At 43.0% G+C, this 21,263-nt stretch overlaps 1 protein-coding gene across 1 annotated transcript; it reads right to left on the bottom strand.

The window, feature by feature from the left end:
* Positions 1-7,576: 7,576 nt before the first annotated feature.
* Positions 7,577-19,776, bottom strand: TYRP1 (tyrosinase related protein 1). The gene is made up of 8 exons (XM_082205966.1): positions 19,534-19,776; positions 18,356-18,822; positions 15,409-15,731; positions 14,949-15,153; positions 13,033-13,200; positions 11,007-11,186; positions 9,276-9,422; positions 7,577-8,017 (listed from the first exon to the last, which is right to left on the bottom strand). Exons 2-8 carry the CDS (start codon positions 18,717-18,719, stop codon positions 7,812-7,814), a joined length of 1,593 nt encoding a protein of 530 aa, XP_082062092.1. The 5' UTR covers positions 18,720-18,822; positions 19,534-19,776; the 3' UTR covers positions 7,577-7,811.
* Between the last annotated feature and the right edge of the window lie 1,487 nt (positions 19,777-21,263).

Here is a 21,263-nt window from a genome sequence, read left to right as displayed (position 1 = left end):
AGCAAAAATGAGCTGGATCCAACCCACAGTTCTTTTCCAAATGAAGACCACAGCAATGGGCATATGGTTTTGTACTTCTGGTGCCTTTATCTTGGTTTGCAGCTGCATCATTTGTTAATTGTTTTATAGTTTCTTTATAAGTAAGAAACTGGGGAATTTTTTGTTGAAGGTGCAATATTCAGAGAGATCTAGAATAATAAATTAGTTCCTCATCTCTCCAGTTATGAGTAGTGATCAGTGCTGGACGTTTTACTATGTTTTTATATGTAGTATAGCTGCTCAGTGTGGCTGGGAAACCCAGCCAGATGGGCGGGGTATAAATAAAGTAGTAGTAGTAGTAGTAGTAGTAGTAATAAATTTCTTCGAACCCTCCCATGTTTTTTCTTCTGTGTTGATGAAGTCCCTCACTCCCACCCCCTGAGTTGAACAAAGATAATATATGCCCTAAACTGCTTATAAAGCCCTTCATTTTAGATATAATGACATTAGAGAGAGTTATTTTGGAAGCATATGTAATCACAGAGCATTTTGTGGTGTTTAGAAAATGTATCTATCCAAAGGACAAACTAAATGTGCACCGACAGCATGTATTTTACACACTCGAATGGCCTATATTACTACAATTCTCTTAGGAACTATAAATTAAAAGTTGTAGATTTCATGTATGCTTAAAAAACAACCCATACTGTCTCCTTTCATTCGTGGTTTGGACAAATGCCCAGGACTTCAGATGCACATCCAAACTTAACAAGTTAAAGTTTTCTTTGACCTCAAGTGAGTTGCATCATTGATCGGTTGCATCATGGCGATACACACACACACACACACACACACACACACACACACACACAGCTATATATGAAAAAATCCCATGGGAACAAATGAGCTCTCGAAGCCTCCCCCCCTTTTAATGGCCTTGTAATAGGACAGTTCCTATTATATTTTGCCATAGGGCTAGAAGTGAGGAGTAAAGGGAAAAGCCCTTCTAGTTAGCCTTTGCTGTTTAAGCAATGGGGAATCGATTTTGGCCTGGCTACAGCTTCATCAAGGAAGGCTGGACTCAGTGAACATTGGAATGGTCCCAACATAACATCTAGTTTTAGGATGATCAGAACCGGATAATGCATGCAAAAGAATTTCTTCTCCATAACTGCCCTGAAGGCCTATCTTTTCACTCAGTTGTGCTGCATTCCATAAACCGTATCTTGTATCGAGCAGCTGTTATTTGTACTTGCTAAATGGACCAAATAAGTATTTTAGTACTGCACCTAAGGGAGTAATCATTTTACACCCTCCAAACATATCATTTCTGTTACCGATTCCAGTATTATTACAGGGCCTAGGTCTGCCTTTGAAAGTTGCCAAATTATATAGTTAGTTCATTGCTCTTTAAAGCACACAACTCATAATATGCATTTATAGAAATTACAGGTCTTGCATAGCTTGAGGAATAGGCTTTTGAAGTCTCAGGCTCAAACTGCACACGGTGGCAGTGGCAGGCATGTTTTGTTAAACTCAGGCCAGTTCCAATCCCAAATAAAATGGGGACTACGGTCCATTTTTATAACCAAAGGAGCAAGCAGGTGCAATGTACTGAAATCCACTGCTTGCTGCATCGATGGGCAACCTGTGTCTCTCCACACATCTCCAACAATCAGTTCCCATCAGGCCCAGGTAAGCTCCACCCTGCATAAGCAATCATATGATGGGGTGCACACACACCATTTGAATGCCCATTAACTTTTTTGGGCGGTAGCCACCTAAAATATTTTATTGTCCCTCCGCCCCTCCGAAGGAACCTCAGCCCCTAGGAGTTGGCGCCTATGATCAGTGGTGGAGCTTCATGCTTCGGCACCGGGGGGTGGAGAGCAGGTGGGGGCGGGGCTGCCGCATGTCCCAGGGGCAGGGTGGGGGGCAGCCATGATGGCACCCTACCGGGATCACGCTGCTCCAGACGCACTCCTCTTCCTCCTCCAGTGCCTATGATCCCACTTCACAGGGAACGCTGGAAAATATACATTTGAGAGGGAGCATGAAAGCTTCCATTTGCTGCAAGGGTTACATAAGCAGGGAGGTGAAAAGGGTATGTGGGCAGTTTTGTGACTTCCAGGGTCATCTCTGAAGAGCGAAGTGGCTGCACTGGGTGGGGCAGCTGCTGAAGGACAGCTTATCCCACCGTGCCCACAAAGTTCTCTACCTGCCCACAAGTTCTCTACCTCTGACGAACTGGCCTGTTGCCCTCAGGTAGAGGGGAAGATGCCCCATCATCAGTACTGAAGAAAGAACCAACTTCAAATCTGGTCAGATTCTGAACATGTAAGGGAGAGGGGGCACCATCTTGTCCATTGTGTCAGGCACCAAAATGTATCGGTTCTTCTCCTCCCAGCCCCCAGAACAGTTTGAGCTTGAAAAGTCCTCCAAAGACGTTCCAGCTCTGGTCTGGTTACACCTGCCAAATTTTTGTATCCTGTGCAACCATTAAAGCTACAAGTGTCCTTTGTTTCTTTTCTCAGTTACCTGGTTGTCCTGGGAGCCCTTCAACTCTTATTAAATAACTGTTGGTCTATACTTGAGGTCAAAAACTTATGGTCCCTGTACTAGAATCGACCCACAGTTTGCCTTCCCACAAGAGAGGTTTGGGGGAAGTAACACTTGTGGTTAAAGATTAAATCTCAGCTTATTTACTTTGGCCCCTTCTCAAAGTGGGCTTCCAAGAAATATAAATGCTGTCCAGGTCCTTGCCTATTCTAAATCCATGAACTGCATTCCCTTTTGATCATCCATCTCATAGTCAGATGTGTTCTCCATGCCAGTATTTCATGTTTTTTTTTTTAATATGTCCCTGCCGTCATACCTCTGCTATGTTCTTAGCTTGCCTTTCAGAAAACAAGCATTTTTTTCAATGCATGTGAAAAAAGGCAAGCCAAGCCTCATGAATGGCTAGAGATGTCACCAAGCGTCATCATTCTTTGGCTTCAAAATACAAATCTCTGCAACTTGTAATAAAAATAATGCAAGCGTAAAGACGCCCAGGTTATTTTACAGCTTGGATTTTAATTGTAGGACTTCCATCACCACCCTTGTTTCCTTCTGCACTTTTGTCCCAACCCAAATCAACCCTGAGGGGACCTCATCCATCTCTATTTGAGATAGCTTTGCATAGTGCTGCCTGTGAAATAGTTAAATTTACATCAGAGAGAGATAGAGATAGAAAAGAGAGATTGGGAAATGATGTCATCAATGCATAAACTGACTACAGCAATTATACATCACAATCCATGAGAACCCAAAGAACACACAAGAGGACTCTACTTGCCAGAGCAATGCTTAATGAGCAAATGATTTATTTGCAAAGCCTCTCAAATTCCTTTGGGCGGGACGGAGAAAAGTTTGTGGTATTTAAAAACGAGCTGTGCTCTTTGACTTTTTATTGACATCAGACTGGTGGAATCTGGTGCTTTGGAATCAAGAACATCATGAAAAAAAGCAAATAATGCAAAAGAATACTTTTTTTTTTTTTTTGGCTTCCAACACGGTGCAAGCATCAACCAGCACATCATTATGGTGTATACGTTGCACCACTGCAGATTTATGTGTTCTGCGTACGTCTTTCTCAAGAGCCTTTGCAATTTTCAGTGCTGCAATATAAGAATATGTTTGGTTTAATGGCAACGTTTACCCTGAAATGAGGCAAGGCACCTGAATCATATTTCAGAAAAGCAAAACCTTATTCCAATGACTTGTTGTCTAGGATTAAGCAAACCTTTTTTTCCCCATTCCTGAAATGAAAAAGAAAGAAAAGAAGAAGAAGGAAGATGTAGCCAACTTGTTTTCTCCTGCTCTGGAGGGTAGGACTCGAACCAAGAGCTTCAAGTTACAAGAAAGGAGATTCTGACTAAACATCAGGAAGAACTTGAGTTGGCAGCCTCACTCAGGAGGTTGTGGACTCTCCTTCCTTGGAGGTTTTTAAGCAGAGGTTGGATGGCCATCTGTCATGGATGCTTTAGCTGAGATCCCTGCATTCCAGGGGGTGGACTAGATGACCATTGGGTTCCTTCCAGCTCTCTGATTCTATGAATAGTGTAATCATTTTTTTCTGCTTAAAAATGCATTATTCAACCAAACCTGGGTTTTCAAACAAGGACGAACTAGACAACTCTTGGTAGGCTCTTTAGCCATTCACTGTAAAATACACTGACTACATGGCAATTAGGACTGCCCTGGTAATAGCATATTCACAATGTCATCATCAGCATGTCTACTCAGAAGTAAATGCCACTGAGTTTCATGGCAGCTCTTCTCAGGTAAGCGTGTGTGGGTGTGGGTGTACCCTAACAGATTCAAAACAGCTAATGAAATAAATAAAAACAGCACAGTGGTACTTTGGGTTACATACGCTTCAGGTTACAGACTCCACTAACCCAGAAATAGTACCTCGGGTTAAGAACTTTGCTTCAGAATGAGAACAGAAATCGTGCAGTGGCAGTGGGAGGCCCCATTAGCTAATGTGGTACCTCAGGTTAAGAACAGTTTCAGGTTAAGAATGGACCTCCAGAACGAATTAATTTCTTAACCCGAGGTATCACTGTACTTTTTTTCTAAAAAAATTGTTTGAGGTACTCTCATTTTCCTACTCATATTGAAGTACAGCCCCTCAATGAGGCCAAACTTAGACTCACAAAATGTTTAGGGGTATGTGTCCCGCTGCATCCCCCCAGAAAAAAAAGCACTGAATAAAACATAACAAGTATTCAGCTCCTTTGTGCATTAGGACACTGAGGTCCAGCGCTGAGGGCCTTCTGGCGGTTCCCTCACTGCGAGAAGTGGGGTTACAGGGAACCAGGCAGAGGGCCTTCTCGGTGGTGGCACCTCACCTGCCCTGTGGAATGCCCTCCCATCAGATGTCAAGGAAATAAATAACTATCTGACATTTAGAAGACATCTGAAGGCAGCCCTGTTTAGGGAAGTTTTTAATGACTGACGTTTTAATCTTTAAATCTTTTTAAAATCTTTTAAAATCTTTTTTTTATCTTTTGTTGGAAGCTGCCCAGAGTGGCTGGGACAACCCAGCCAGATGGGCGGGATATAAATAATAAATTGTTGTTGTTGTTGTTGTTGTTGTTGTTGTTGGCTACTCAGACTACCTCTTGCTTGCGGCCTAAGATGGGACTTGGGTTGATCGTTTGCCGGCAACTTTGGACTGCCTTAACCTTGGCTCAGTCCCAGCATGTGCCTGCAGCACATTGACCGTGAGTCGGCCTTTGCTACCAACACCAACACCCTTACCCCAGTCTTGCATTCCTGCCCCTCACGCCTCACATCATGGCAGCCTCGAACAACTGCAATGTCATAGTATCACAGAATTGTAGAATTGGAATAGACCACAGGGTCATCTAATCCAACCCCCTTGCAATGCAGGAATCTTTCACCCAGTGTGGGACTTGAACCCATGCTTTATGGACTGAGCTAAAGATTATTTAAATAGTCTGTGATTATTCAAAACTACAGCACATATTACAACAGTGTCTTCTTTAAAATGAAACATTCAAGTCCTTTGTCTGAAAATCGTTCCAAATATTGAATGGGAATTTGGATGTGATTCCTTGTACATAGCCCCTTTCACACATCAGGTTTCTTAGAAATGGATCAGTTTTTTCCTCCCTGGCGAGGAAGAATTTTATTGCTTCTAGCACTGCCCTCTCCTGGCCCTCTGATGCAATTCTTTTAGCCCTTCATTTAAACTGATGTGCAAAAGATGGGAACGTTTTTCCTGCGTATATGAAAATGAATCAAATGACCTATATTTCTTTCATAAGAACCTGCTATGTTACTCAAGGATATAAGTTAATGAATGATACAGTAGTACCTCAGGTTACATACGCTTCAGGTTACAGACTCCGCTAACCCAGAAATAGTGCTTCAGGTTAAGAACTTTGCTTCAGGATGAGAACAGAAATTGTGCTCCGGCAGTGTGGCAGCAGCAGGAGGCCCCATTAGCTAAAGTGGTGCTTCAGGTTAAGAACTGCTTTCAGGTTAAGTACGGACCTCTGGAACGAATTAAGTACTTAACCCAAGGTACCACTGTATAAGCTGCATGTAGACATAAGCTGCAGACTGTTTCAGAACAAAGTGCTGGGGGGAAACTCACAGCAAGAAGAACAGATTCCTGAGTGTAAAATAGAGGCATGGCATCAATGCAAAAGAGCTGCCCTGTATGAAATTTATACAACTATCAAAGATGCAAGACATCTGATTTCTTTTGCATCTGGCTGCCATCTAATCATACAGCTGGAAGGTACCACAAGAGTCATTTGGTCTAACTCCCTGCAATGCAGGGATCTTTTGCCCAACCTAGGGCTTGAACCCATGACCATGAGATTAAAAATTTCATGCTCTACCAACTGAGCTCTGTCGTGTGTTTGGGTAGGAGGTCTGAAAATTTGCACATTTGGAGTAGGAGAACTGAAAATTTGCACATTTTTATTTTAGGGTTGAAACTACTGTTTGAGAAATGTGTAAATGTTTTGTGGGGGGGGGACCCTTCATGGTGTATTCTCCACCCAGCCCCCAGCAAATTTTTCAGCACCAACCTTTCACCTATGTGCCACTGCTTCTGTGCCATCTTAAAGGTAAAGGGACCCCTGACCATTAGGTCCAGTCGTGACCGACTCTGGCGTTGTGGCGCTCGTCTCGCTTTATTGGCCGAGGGAGCTGGTGTACAGCGTCCGGGTCATGTGGCCAGCATGACTAAGCTGCTTCTGGCGAACCAGAGCAGCACACGGAAATGTCGTTTACCTTCCCGCTGGAGCGGTACCTATTTATCTACTTGCACTTTGACATGCTTTCGAACTGCTAGATTGGAAGGAGCAGGGACCGAGCAACAGGAGCTCACCCCATCGTGGGGATTCGAACCACCGACCTTCTGATTGGCAAGTCCTAGGCTCTGTGGTTTAACCCACGGCGCCATCCACGTCCCACCACTCTGTGCCATTATAGGCATTTACAATTCATCCTTTCACCTATGTGCCCCTGATTCTGTGTCATCTTTGGCATTTACAATTCACGGAGTGGGTACGATTACATCACAATGATATATAGCCAATATAGCCAATAAGAATTAATCACAAGCTGATTTCACTTGAGGGAAACTAAGCCAGTTTTGAATGGAAGCAATGCTTTCTAGATTGGTCACATGGGTGATCTTGGCCAATCAAGAATCACTGTGGACGAACGAAGTCCACTGTGGAGAACATTTCCTAGACAAGGGAACACTTTTGTCTCCTTTTCAATTAATCCACAACAAATTGTTGAAAGACTGGGTCCTTTTAGAAGATGCTGAAAATGTTCGGAAAAGCCATCCTCTCTTTTCAGCTTAATTCTGCCTATGCAGAAGCAAAGAATTAGAATGAGGAGGAGGAGGAGGAGGAGGAGGAGGAAGAAGAAGAAGAAGAAGAAGAAGAAGAAGAAGAAGAAGAAGAGGAGGAGGAGGAGGAGGAAGAAAGCTAAATGGAAGAAGCTGCAATTAATAAGCTACAACTCAGCTACTAGCGGAAAATGTTCATCATCAGACTCTGACAATATGGAAGTACAGGATGTTTATTTCATAGGTAGGTGGCTAAGGAGTGAAGCGAGTGAACTTGAGGGAAATTTTGAGCCAGTCTAACACAAAAAGACACATTACTGACACAAGTGACTCAAGATTTCCCTGGCGAGATGAAATCTAAGGAAGGCTTTGTCACTCTTCATGTTCTTTATTGTGAATCAGATCAGAAAGAGCAAATGCTACAGAGTGCAGATAAACTGCTGACACTTCACACCATGGAGTGGCTTGGGGTTGGTATGCTGTCATAATCGTCTGAGTAGGTCTGGTACTGGTCCGTGAGAAGCGGCTGATGAAGATCATCCTTGTTTCTCCTGGCACGGACGATGCATGTGGCAGCAGCGAATATAATTGCAACTAGGATCAAGGCAGTGACAATGGCAATAGTGATGATTTCCGTGACTTGGAGAGCCCGAGCTAGAAAGAAAAAGAAGGAAGGGCACACAGGGTTAAAGTCTTGAGTGATGTAGACGGAGAGGGTCAGGGGGGTCATGGCCCTGGTGCAGATTTGTGAAAGGGTGTGAGGGGGTGCAAGCAGGCCCCCTCACACCAGGCCCCCTCAATCTTCTAATTCACACCTGGGCTGGGGCAGCACATTTCCCCCCTTGTGGATGGTGAAGGGATATCTGCACATGCCCTACCCCTGGGCCAGTCAAGGGAGAGGGAGGGTGCTGCTGCCACCCAACAAGGAGAGGCAAGAGGCTCCGGTAGCCACTGCCTCCTTTGCAAATGGGGTGCCCCAGCCCTCAGATCTGCCCTCATCGAGGGGTGGTTTTGAGCCTCTTTCTCCTTCACCTCACCTGCCGCTGACTCAGACTGCATGCCCCAGATGCTGAGAATCCACGCTACATCACTGGATGTAGCTAAAAGTCTAATCCATTTGAATATTCTTTTTAGAGATTATCAATAATAACAAGTCCCAGTCATTTCAAGTTGCTGTTGATAGCAACTTTAAAAATGTTTTATGCATTTCTTTCTTTTACTTTAACTCATTGTAATAGTCTTAATAAAATTATTATTGTTGTTGTTGTTGTTGTTGTTGTTGTTGTTGTACTTCTTTCTGTCTAATACGAAGTTCCACAGCAATTCAAGAACTGTGTGATGGTGGGTTTCTGAGGGACTTAATTCAACTCATGCAACCTGAATTATTTCCTCTGTAAATCAGAACAGGGAAACTTCTTTTTTAATAGACTATCATTAGGCTATGTATTCAGAATTTGTGCATTAATATATCCTTCCTTAGAAAAGAGCATGAATTATTTCTGAATTGTAAACATGGGGAAAGCAAGGGCAAACTAAGGAACCAATCTACCCCTCTGATAGTGTCTTTTTGGATCACGCTTGTTTTTTATTGCTTTCTTTGCTCCATTGACTCAGTTGTTGAATCCTGAATATTCAGTGTTATCATTTGATGATACCAAAATGTGCATTTGCCCTTCAATGTTTCTTTGTTCATTAATGCAGGTGAAGCAAACTACATAGATTGAAAAACCAGTGATTTCTGTTAGGCTTCAAATTAGATACAGTTCAAGTTTAAGCAGCCGTGGAAAGGAGCACAGCCCTTAATAGCTATTTCATGCACATAATATTTGTAAATAGTAAATCAACATTTGAACCATTTGAACAGAAAAGAAGAAAGAGTTATGTAATGAAAAGGAGAGGCTTAATAACTTACTTGGCCACTGAACTTCATAACTGTATCCCAGATTTCCTGGTGCTGTAACAAACATCTCATTGTTGGCCACGGGGGGCCAGAATGGTACCATGTTGTACCGTCTGTTATGTCCAATGGGGGCATTCTCTAGTGGGTAGATCGAGATATCTAAAGGGGGGGAAATGTTTTGCTTGTTCAGTTTCAGAAACTTGGTAAAGATAACAAAATTCACATGGAGTCTTTGTGGCCACTCCCAGATTACAAACAATTAGGGTGCCTCCAGACTGTCAATATTGCAATAGGGATTTTAAGTGTGTACCAGAACTGTAGATTTGTGCCATTAGAGTTGGTTGAAGTGTTTTGTTACCCTAGCAGAACAAAAGCATTTCTACACCCAAGTTTTTGCAGTTTGGAAAGTGAGGGGGAATGAAAAGTGTGGGATGAATGAATGATTAATGGGAAGATGATGAAACAGTCCACAAGCAGAGCGAAGCTCTTTACACTTCTCTCTTGTTCATAATGAAAGGGAGAGGTTGTCCAGTCCTGGCATTCAATGTACGCTGGGCTGGTCATCTTTAAGGCAACGTGTTCAATGCCAGTGGGGTTAAGAAAATGCAAACAGGAACTGAGCAGGAAGAGCAAACAGTCTCTCATGCACTGTGGATTCTTGAGAGGCTATTTGCTGACACCATTCATGAGTGCCATTAGAAGTACATTGGCACCCATAGGTGATGGGTTGGTGACCCTTCTCCCTGAGGCTTCCATGTCAGGTGACCAACAAATGGGACATCCTTGCAGGGGACACCAGTGATGTCCTTCTAACCTCATTGTTACCCTCACAGAAGCAGAGTGAGGGCTCATGCCGAACATTTTCCCGTGACTTTTCATTGCAGGAGGAGATCAGCAAAGGTGGACAAGCAATTGGTCAAGGATGTTTATCCATCAACAACTGCCTTCTCTGATAAAGCTTCTGAGCCCCCTCAGAGTCACCCCTGCAAATGCAGCCGAAAAACATACTCTGAAGCCCTGCATGTTTGCTTCTTCTCTGTTCTCCTTCCTTTTGCTCTTTCTTTGCCCAGAAACCCAGGGAGACTGGCTGCCTCCTGCCATGCCATCTGCTTTTCTTTTGTATTTGTTAGGAGAACATGACACGAACTTATGTGATTTTACAGCAGTAACAAACAGCTCTTTTGAACTTGCCAGAATTGCCACTTGACTTACTGTAAGACATGCACAAAAATGGCTAGAAGATTTTTAAAGACTATATGCAAATATATAGCCTGTAACAGCAAGTACATTGTTTGATTTATCCTTTCCCCCTCTTCTTTTTTTGAAAGAGGGGTAGAGAATGAAGGGCAACAGTGTGTGATTTGTGAATTTATGCAATTAGAAAAGAGTATGTAACTATTTCTGCTGTTCCGGTCAACTGACCTGGGAAAACTCCATTAAGATCTTGTGATCCCTGGGTGTAATTTATCCTGCATCATCAACCAAGACAATAGCTCCTTCTTTGGCTAAATATTATTCTGCTTCTGAAGACAGGAGTAAAAGGATGTGATTGTGCCCCTGATCCCCAAGCCCAGGCCTCTGAAAGGGCTGTGTTGTTGCAAGGGAATCATATCAGCTTGTTTGTGCAAGTGGGAACAGAAGCCTGTCCTTTGCATCTCACCCACTTTGCTGAGTGGGACTCGGGCAGTGGGCGAATTGTTCTCTTTGCCTGAAGGTTAAATAATGTGAACCACAAGAACTCACCAGGATTATGCCTTCTCAACCATTCGTCAAAAAGAGCGTCGGTGAATGTGTGCAGGAGGACAAAAATGGGATCATTTGGGGACAAATGGGTTTGCCCTCCCGTGCCGTTCAAAAACAGATGGGCCAGATTGTGAAGGCTACGTACGGCTGGATTGTACTTCCCCGAAGGGTCGCTGTAACCTGCACATAAGAATAAAGAAGAGGTGTAAATTGGAAACAGCAGTGAGATTAAAGCAGCTGGTTATAATTCAAAATAAAAAAAAAATTCCTTACAGTAGCACCTTAAAGACCAACTAAGTTAGTTCTTGGTATGAGCTTTCGTGTGCATGCACACTTCTTCAGAGCTTTCGTGTGCATGCACACTTCTTCACGAAAGCTCATACCAAGAACTAACTTAGTTGGTCTTTAAGGTGCTACTGTAAGGAATTTTTTTTATTTTGACTATGGCAGACCAACACGGCTACCTATCTGTAACTGGTTATAATTCAGTTTGCCATGATTTTGGACCACTCTCTTGACTTCTTTAAAGAAATGGCATTGCTCCTTGCATATCACAGACTCTTTCAAATGCACATGATTGCTATTTCCTCGGGACACTCAACTTTGAGATTAAATAATGATACTCTATGAATACAAAGTGATTTGCTTGCTCATGGGTTTGTTGCACAAGCAAAGTGGAATGTTGCACATTGGTGGTGAAACACAAACACAAATTTGTCTTGCACTGAGCTACAGCGGCAGCTTCTGGGTCGGAATGGCAGCAAACATAATTGAAACCACCACGTGCAATTTCTAGCCGTCGACACAAGTGTCAAGATGTTCTTATGTATCCTAATGGGCCAGCTGTTCCTCCAGCTCCCCACATGTCTTTTCCTGAATGGCTGCCAGCAGATTGACTTTGGAGAAGGACCTTCTGCTTCAGGGATCCCAGAAATTCTCAGCGCTGATTCTCCAGCACCACTAAACAAATTCTTGTAATGTCAGAATCTTGGTCATCAGAAGAACTGAAATAATTAGGTGGGGAATATTCTGCCTTCTTCTGCAGTGAGGCCAAGAGCTCAAACTGGGCTGAACAGAATTAAATGTTAAATTCTGCATTGGCTTTATATCTAAACAAATATAGTACAGCAATATTTCCCCAAGCATCTCTCTCTGTAAATGTTAGGGGAACATAAGAAACTGACTCACATATGAGTAAGAACCTTGGTCCGTCCAGATCAGTACTATCTAGGTCAGAATGTAAGTCTTGCATTTAGGACAAGAACAAAAATACTTCAAGCAATGGATAAACATGATTGCTGCTCATGCATACTATTTTCCCCCGCAGCTAACATGCCCTGAAAGATCTGAAACATAAGGTACCTGTGTATGTGTGTGTGTTTGTAGCTGAAGTCAAGGATGTTGAAACTCCTTTGAACATATTTGCTAGCAATGAAATTATTTTTGTGATGGATCAGGGTTTCAGAATGAAAAGCCTTGACTCCTATAAACCATTTAGCCATGGGGGGGGGATACTTGGAGAAATTGCAATAATACATTTCATTTGCTCTGTTTTTGTTCATTGAGAAAAAAAAGTGATATGGTAATTGATTTATGTTTTTCTGTTCTTTTTTAAAGTGAAGGAATACTCATAATTGATTCAGTGTTGATCATTTGTTTTGCATCTTATGCATTTGCAATTTTATGATGTTTTTGTGATCACAATGAAACTGGCGTGATAGTTGGTGGTTTATAAATATTCTATAAATTAATGAAGGAAGTATTGAAATGTACATTATTATAACCTGTTCCAGTTTATGAAAATGTAAACGATACATCGGGGTCCCCACTTCACCCAATCTGACTTCCAGATCTTGAGAATACTTTCCTCACATAATCATGGGCTTGGTATAAAAAGAGGTGGTTTGCTAAATAGATTCTTTCTCTTGCAAAATAACTTGACTACTTTTCATCCTGCACAAACTCGGTGAGTACGGCGAGCTCCACGTCCCTCTGGTTTCAGACCTTTTATTTGAGAATTACTTGCCTTCCACTGTATTACGAAAGCTGTCTGTTGAATTTGAATAGAACGGAGGCGTATCGAACAATCCGACTTCTAAGCAAAGAGCAACATCCTGTGGCTCAGGCAGGCGCTGCACCATTGGGCGGGCAACATTTCCAGCAGGGTTTCGTCTAATTGGGCCTCCTTCTGTGCCTGGCGTATGAAGGAAGGGGAGGGAGCAGAAAGAGGGTGAGCTTTGATGTGTTAGCAGACTACAAAGCCTCAGAAAGAGAGGGTCAGACTCAGAGAAAACAGGCAATGTCTTGGGCTTTTGGCTAAGGACCACTCTGTGCACCGCTTGAATCGTTGCAAGGGACTTCTCAGTGGCAATACCATCAGACATGCATAAGAGAGCTGTAGCCTTGCTGCCTTGGAAATAGTTCTGCTGCAGTGAGAGCTAAGCTATTAATAATCATTGTCAGGTATCACAGTGAGAACTATGGCCATGCCAACCTATGTAACTGACCACGATGATCCCTGCTCAGATGTTGCAGTCAATTGCAATCTTATATGCACACTTGCCTGAGAATAAGTGGCCCATCCAGTCCACCATCCAATTCTCAAAGTGGCCAACCAGACATTCCGACATTCCTCTCTCTCTCTCTCTCTCTCTCTCTCTCTCTCTCTCTCTCTGCATGTGCGAGTAGGTTGGGGTAGGTTTGGGAGAGGAAGTTCCATTGCATGTGTGCAAATTATTCTGCACATGCATGGACTTTGTTGGATCCAACCCATCGTGGTAAAATCAGGTTCTGCTTGAGGTACTGGGAATTGGTGCTCAAGCAGAGAACCCCCAAGCTCCAAAGTCAGTATGGTGAGAATTATGCTGACTCTCAACAATGACCAATAAAGGATTCTAGACTCTTTTACTGCTGATCTAAGATCAGCCAAAGCATATATGGAAGAATGCCAAGATAATGAGCTATCCAAGGCAAGGTATCTTCAACTATTTCAGACCCAGGAACCACTTTTAACTCAAATATGTACCTATTTCTTAATAATTTACCACTTATTTGCATGGTGGTAGTGTTCCTGTTTTGATCCACCCTGGAACAGTCTGTGAAACCAATGATGTGTCCCAACCCATCAGTTGAAGACCAACACCCTAGGCCACCATATTCCATGGAAGCAAAGCATATGTATCTGTCAAGCATTTTCAATTTTTTTGCTGCATCGACTATAAAACTCATCTAGTCAATATTTGCTTGGTGTGGTAGTCAATTTGGGGCAGGAAGGTGTGGAAAATGAAGATGGCAGGAAATAGATTAGGCTCATGTATCTTGGTGGGTGATGGGCATTTCCTGACACCCATCACACAGGGTTGTGGGAGCCATAGGCAGCATACAGGGTACCTTTGAGGCTGATCTGCAACACCTGGTCAGAGTTGCAGGGCCTCAGGAATGGATGGGACAGGAACACATCCCTATTGGTTTTAATGATGCAGCTCAGATAAGGAGGAAAGGAGGAACTGTGCCTCTTGTCTTAGGCAGAGGTTGGCTTACGAGCCACAGTTAACATGATTAGTTTTTGATGAGCTTCCTGTACTCTTATTTACACTTTGTAAATAATAAAATGCAACTCTAGTGTAACTGTCCCATTCTCCTGTTAGGGGAGCACAATTGGTTTGGTGACACTCAGAGCAAAGCCTCGGGGTACAACAGCAGACACCACAACGATAATCTAGAAAGGATTGCAAGAGGCAGGAGGAGTGCTGAATTTTGGCATTGCTGAAACTTGAGGCCCCAAGATCCACCACTGCTCCTGTCTTGCCTCTTTGTTTCCAGTTCTGGCCATCAAAGGAAGAAGACGAGGAGGCAAAATAGCCTGGAATCTGTGAAAATATTAGCTCTTTGGGGGCCACTGGCCTAGCAACAACAAAGTATACCCAAAGAATGCAGACTTACTGTTGCAAATGGTACCCAACGTGTCGTAGTCTTCAATCTCCTCACACAAAACACGCCACTGAGAGAAGATTGAGTTTTGGCTTATCAGAGTGGTGTCAAAATTGCTTCTTGCTCCCATGAGGTCATCTGTGCAAATGTCACAAGTGTTTCTACCTGTTGCGAAGTTCCAGTAGGGGAGAGCAAAGAAAGGATCCTGTAGCATGCTCTGATGAGATAAACAACAACAACAACAACAACAACAACAACCTGGGTTAATGGTGAGCTACACTGAGCTGCAGGTAAAAACCAGATGAAATCCTGAGCTTGTTAAATCATGACTCTTCTTCCTATGATGCCAGTCTAGTAATGTTTCACTATATGGATGGGAATGGGGATGAGGTTCCTTAAAGGGAGACATTTTGGAACATGTTCAAACCTTGACTTGTTAGCAATAGCATGTGAATCACAGAAAGGGCATTACCTGCAAGTCTCTCTCCAACTGTAGTAGATGGTATCTATGCCAGGTGAGAAAAGCTGGTCCTTCATGGGAGAAATCTATTCCACCAAAGCTCTGCTGCCCTGGTCCAAGAAATGTCTTTCTGACAGAGTAATAATGGGACCACACAAAATAATTATAAATGGTCACATTTTCAAATTGCGGTGTATTGCCATCAGGGCCCAATATCTCTTCACGTCTCCTTGTGGCTATCACAATGTCAGGGTGAATTGTATTCTTGGCCTGTTGCAAGGCTCTTAGGAAGCGATTCCTTTCTTCGTTACTCAGATCCAGAAGGTTTCTTCTGACTAAAGGTTAAAAATACATCATATTATGGATTAAAGGGAAATATAAATAGGAAACCAATAATTCATGCCTATCAGTTGCCAATATAAAAAGGAATATCCATGAAGCCCAAGCCTTCAGAATCAGAACTTGGCTTCTCCAGCAAGATGTGATTGTTGTATTTTGTTCAGGAATATACAGGAGTTAAATCCAAAGTTTTCTCTTAATCTTCCATTATGGATTTCAAGATTTGGGAATTGGAACTCTAAGAAGAGATGGAGATTCCATTGCAAAAGCAAATAGTAACCTCTGATGATCTATAATCTATAATATTTCAGGGACAGTGTCCATATTTACACAATGGAGCTTCATTCCTATCCAGGAATTACCTTAAGCAAACTGTAGGAACCAGGGACATGTCAAGCATTTGTTTAGTGCACACACAAATTTCGCCACGATTCCTCTGCTGATGTGGACTATGAGAGTCTCTTTCTGCACACATAACTCAACACCGGAATCCCTTTTGCTGACAATTCAAACAGACACAAACACAGGTATGGATGTCTCGAGTAGCAGAAAGTTACATAAATATGGCTAGCGCATAACTCTTGGTCATTCACAGTGCAGATGGTGCAGATGTGCATTTGTCAGTGCCAGTAGATTTCTATGCATCACAGACCACACAGCTGTTTCCTCCGCAGGTTATTAGTTATGTTTGTATCCTGTGAGCCAGAATTTATTAATCTTACAGGAGTTCAAAAGACATGGGACACCTAAAGCTTTGGTTTCACACACTGGCCTGCCACCAGACGTTACACGTGCATAATATGAACCAGCCCAAAACACTGAGTTTTGTTATGGTAATATAATGGTTTGAGCTAAAGAAAAACAATCAATCAAGTTTAATTGCAATAAATACCAATTACCGTAACTGGTGGCAGCGACTGTGGCCTGGTGTGGTTGCTGGGGAACGAGGGAGGGCTGCATTGGCCTCGGTCGGCTAGAGCAGTTGGCAGGATCGCCCACCCAAATTTTAAATTTGATTGTTAGGGTCCTGGTGAGTGGGTGGTGCTCTGGTGGTGGACTGGCAGGGCCAGTCTTCTGTGGGATCTGCCAGCCAGGCATAAAAGCTGGCTTGCACCTCCAGCAGGCAGCACAGTTGGGATATATTGCATTTCAGTGCAAAATATCTATTCAGAAATCATAGAATTGTAGAGTTTGAAGGGACCCAAGCGTCATCTAGTCCAACCCCCTGCAATGCAGGAATCTCAACTAAAGCATCTATGACAGATGGCCAGCCAATCTCTGCTTAAAAACCTCCAAGGAAGGAGAGATCAAATGAACGTACCACACAGCTTGCTGCTGTACATGTGAATCTGAGAACTGCAATCTTTTTACTCTTTTTTCTCAAGGGCTTTTTTTTTAGCCGAAGCTCACCAGAACTCAGTTCTGGCATGTCTCAGGTGGGCACCATTGCCATTTTAAGAGAATAAGGGAAGCGTTTATGGTGAGTTCCGGCACCTCTTTTGCCAGAAAAATAGCACTGATGTCTCTAACGCTGGCAACAAGATAATGGGACATCTCTGACCTCTTCTTAAAACCATTCCATTAGAATAGTGTAGCATCTCTTACTGATGTCTTCCCTGGAAACCCGCCTCAGATTGGAATAATTGGAATAATACCTGTTGCTGCCACTCCTTCAAGTTGAACTCTTGGTGAAGCTTGGTAAACCCACCTGGCATTCCAAATAGCACCCCATTTCATTACTAAATTCTTAATTTCTAGATGACACCAAACTGGGAGGGGTAGCTAATGCCGCAGATGACAGAATCAGGATTCAAGATGATTTTAACAGATTGGAGATTCCTGCTTAGACATGAAGAAGAACTTTCTGATGGTAAGAGCTGTTTGGCAGTGGAACAGACTCTCTTGGACAGTGGTAGACTCTTCTTCCTTGGAGGATTTTAAATAGAGGTTGGATGGCCATCTGTCATGGATGCTTTAGTTGAGATTCCTGCATTGCATGGGGTTGTAATAGATCACTCTTGGGATCCCTTCCAACTATTCTATTCTATTCTATTCTATTCTATTCTATTCTATTCTATTCTATTCTATTCTATTCTATTCTATTCTATTCCCTCTGTTGTATTTCCTTCTCTCATCCCACCCAGGATGTTTGCTAATACAGAAGGAAGAGAAAGGTATGGTGCTATTAAGCAAAGCAATGAATTTGGCCCCATAATCGCCAATCTAGACATTATAATGCATACCTTTCCAAAGGGTTGTTTATGCTATTTGTAATTCTTTTCTATTCTGATTTAGGTTGCAAATCCAACACACACTTGCCTAGGAGTAGCATCTACTAAAGACAATAAGACTTAATTCCGAGTAGGGAGTTATTGCGTTCTAAGAGACTGAAAACTTCTGCTGCGAAGAAAATCTTTAGAGGCAGAGGCCAATGCATTTGAAATGCAGTGTTATTTTGTTTGCGAACTTACAGATGTTCTGAAAACTGAATCATTATGGTTGATCAATTTTTCAGAGAAATATCAGCCTAAGCTACCGAAAAGGCTGAAACCATCAGAAAAGGGGGACACCTCTGTGCCAAAACACACAAATATGCCCTCTTTCTTGTTATTGCCTTTACCTATTTGAGTCTGCTGATCACAGGCAGGTCCACTCCAGCCAGCTCGACAGGCTCCACAGTTGTATCCAGAGAAATTCCTGTTGCACTGGCAGGTTCGGTTGAAGAAGCGCAGAGGCCATTGTTCACGGTCATCTCGCCCATCGTGCATGTACTGGGGTCCATGGGGTCTGGAATCGGCTGTCACTTGTACACACTGCCCCCTTCCAGAAGATGACCCACACCTGTCTGAACCAGGAACCACCACTGGAGACAGGTCTGGGCAGCATTCCCCTCTTGTCAGCGCATCAGCGGTAGCACATTGCCTGGGGAACTGAGCACTAATTTCTCTGAGCAGGGCGAAGAGAAGCAATATGGATAGATGCATAGCGATGGTCCAAATTCAACAATAAAAACAGTGAATGTCAGTGTCCTTTCTTGTGAGCCAAGATGCAGTGAACTCACTTCTTTTCCGTCTGGCGATGAAAGCTCTAAAATGGAAGAAACAAAAATGAAAGAGGGCATTGAAATGCTGTAGAGCAGGTATCTTCAAGCTTTTCAGACCCACAACACACTTTTCACCCATACATTTGGCGGCCCATTTCTTAATCTTTTGCCCTATATTTGCTTGGTGTAGACGGTGTTCCTTCACAAATGGAAAGAAACCTCCTTATTTGCTTTTGAGGGCTTGCATTTTTGAGGGAGAGTTTAGCGCAATTGTCTTTTGGATCTCTGCATCGTCATCATCAATCATTATAATCATAAGCAGCAATCAGTGTCACTACTTCGGAGTACTTAGAGCATGCCCTGTCTCACTGGATGTATAAACTAATCCCGTTTACCTGGGAGTAAGCCCCTGCAAAATCAGTAGGACTCATTTCTGAATATACAAGGATTGCAGTTTAAATTGCTTCATACAAGAACCATTTTAATCCAGATATTTCTGTCGACATCCCTCTAACTCCAACCCTTTGCTCAACCAAAACAATTATGGGTTTCCCATTCAAGAAAGTGGGGAAGTTTTCCACGCACTGATTATTAGAATACTCCAGTCAGGCAGCTGCTTGCAAGAGATCATTCTGCATTCCTGCTCTAGCAGACGCATCTCCAAACTGCCCTTCATCCCCAAATCCCACAAATTTGTTCCTATACACAAAAGAATTTTATCACTTTGTTGACAACAAAACAATCTTAATACATACTTTTTCCAGAAGATCTCTCTGCTTTGTTATCTTCTTTATTGGTTAATTGTTTTTTTTCTTCTTGGCTGATTGTACTTTTAGGTTGCGGTTCTTGCTGCAGCTGCTGCCCTAAACCAAGCCGAGCTATTTTGTTTTGGATTTCTGTCTGCTTTCTAATCCCAGCCTTGCCAACAATTTGGTTTGGCGTGACCCTCTCTCTCTCTCTTTCTTGCTCCTCTTAATCCCTTTCTACTTCAATGAGCTTCCCTGGATAAGTACTCTGGCAGCACATGATTCCTTTCATGCGGATCTCCTTGTGATTTTACACGTTTTAGGAAAGGTCAGGGGCAAGTAATTGCAATGAAAACAGAGAGCCCACAACCAAAGGAGCTTTCTTTATTCTGTGTGCAAAGGAAGGGCCACAAGGAGATTTTTTGGGGAAGGGAGAATGAAGCAAAGGCATATCACACACCACAGAAGGAGGAAGAAGCTATTTGGAAAACAAAGGGCTTCAATTTCACACAAGGAACCAAATCCTCTGAAGTCAACTGCTTTCTGGTGATGCGACAGCCAACTCTTCTATATTCGATCAGCACATGGCCAATAGTTTCAACAAGCATGTTGGCCAACAAGTCAGATGCGATGGCCAACAAATAAATAAATAAGTTTTCGACAAATATTAGGCATGGGTCAAATGTCTCTCACATATAGAGTTACCTTAACAAAAACAACAACAATTTTTTGTTCATACCCAGCTCATCTGGCTGGGTTTCTCCAGCCACTCTGGGCAGCTCCCAACAGAATATTAAAAACATAATAAAACATCAAATATAAAAAAACTTCTCAATACAGGACTGCCTTTAGATGTCTTCTAAAAGTCAGATACTGTAATTGTTTATTTCCTTGACATCTGATGGGATGGCATTCCACAGAGCGGGCGCCACTACCAAGAAGGCCCTCTGCCTGGTTCCCTGTAACCCCACTTTTCACAGTGAGAGAACCACCACAAGGCTCTTGGAGCTGGACCTCAGTGTCCAGGTTGAACGATGGGGGTGGAGATGCTCCTTCAGGTATACTGGGCTGAGGCCATTTAGGGCTTTAAAGGTCAGCACCAACACCTTGAATTGTGTTTGGAACCAATGTAGATCTTTCAGGGCCAGTGTTATATTGTCTTGGTGGCCACGCCCAGTCACCAGTCTAACTGCCACATTCTGGATTATTTGCAGTTTGATCAACAAATGACATGAAAGGAAATGTTAGGGCATATCTATATCATACACAGCAGGGACGTGGGTGGCACTGTGGTCTAAACCACAGAGCCTTGGGCTTGCCGATCAGAAGTTCAGCGGTTCAAATCCCCACGACAGGGTGAGCTCCCGATGCTCGGTCCCAGCTCCTGCCAACCTAGCAGTTTGAAAGCACATCAAGTGCAAGTACATAAATAGGTACCGCTGTGGCGGGAAGGTAAACGGCGTTTCTGTGTGCTGCTCTGGTTCACTAGAAGCGGCTTAGTCATGCTGGCCACATGACCCGGAAGCTGTACGCTGGCTCCCACGGCCAATAAAGCGAGATGAGCACCGCAACCCCAGAGTCGACCATGACTGGACCTAATGGTCAGGGTTCCCTTTACCTTTACTTTATACCATACACTTAAATAATACCCAGTGTGCATTTAAAGCACAAAACTTGACACACATACACACACAAAAAACACACCCACACACCTGGAAACTGTAGTTTGTTAAGGATAC

The sequence above is a fragment of the Podarcis vaucheri genome, assembly GCF_965113315.1.
Source record: "Podarcis vaucheri genome assembly, chromosome: 17".
Taxonomy (NCBI): domain Eukaryota; kingdom Metazoa; phylum Chordata; class Lepidosauria; order Squamata; family Lacertidae; genus Podarcis; species Podarcis vaucheri.
This window is presented reverse-complemented; position numbering and strand designations above follow the sequence as displayed.

Coding starts and splice junctions, on each gene's coding strand:
- TYRP1 (XM_082205966.1), bottom strand. CDS start 18,719: ATGCATCTATCCATATTGCTTCTCTTCGCCCTGCTCAGAGAAATTAGT. Junction 15,732..18,355: donor TGATCAGCAGACTCAAATAG/GTAAAGGCAATA, acceptor TTTAACCTTTAG/TCAGAAGAAACCTTCTGGAT. Junction 13,201..14,948: donor GTTGGGTACCATTTGCAACA/GTAAGTCTGCAT, acceptor TTCATACGCCAG/GCACAGAAGGAGGCCCAATT.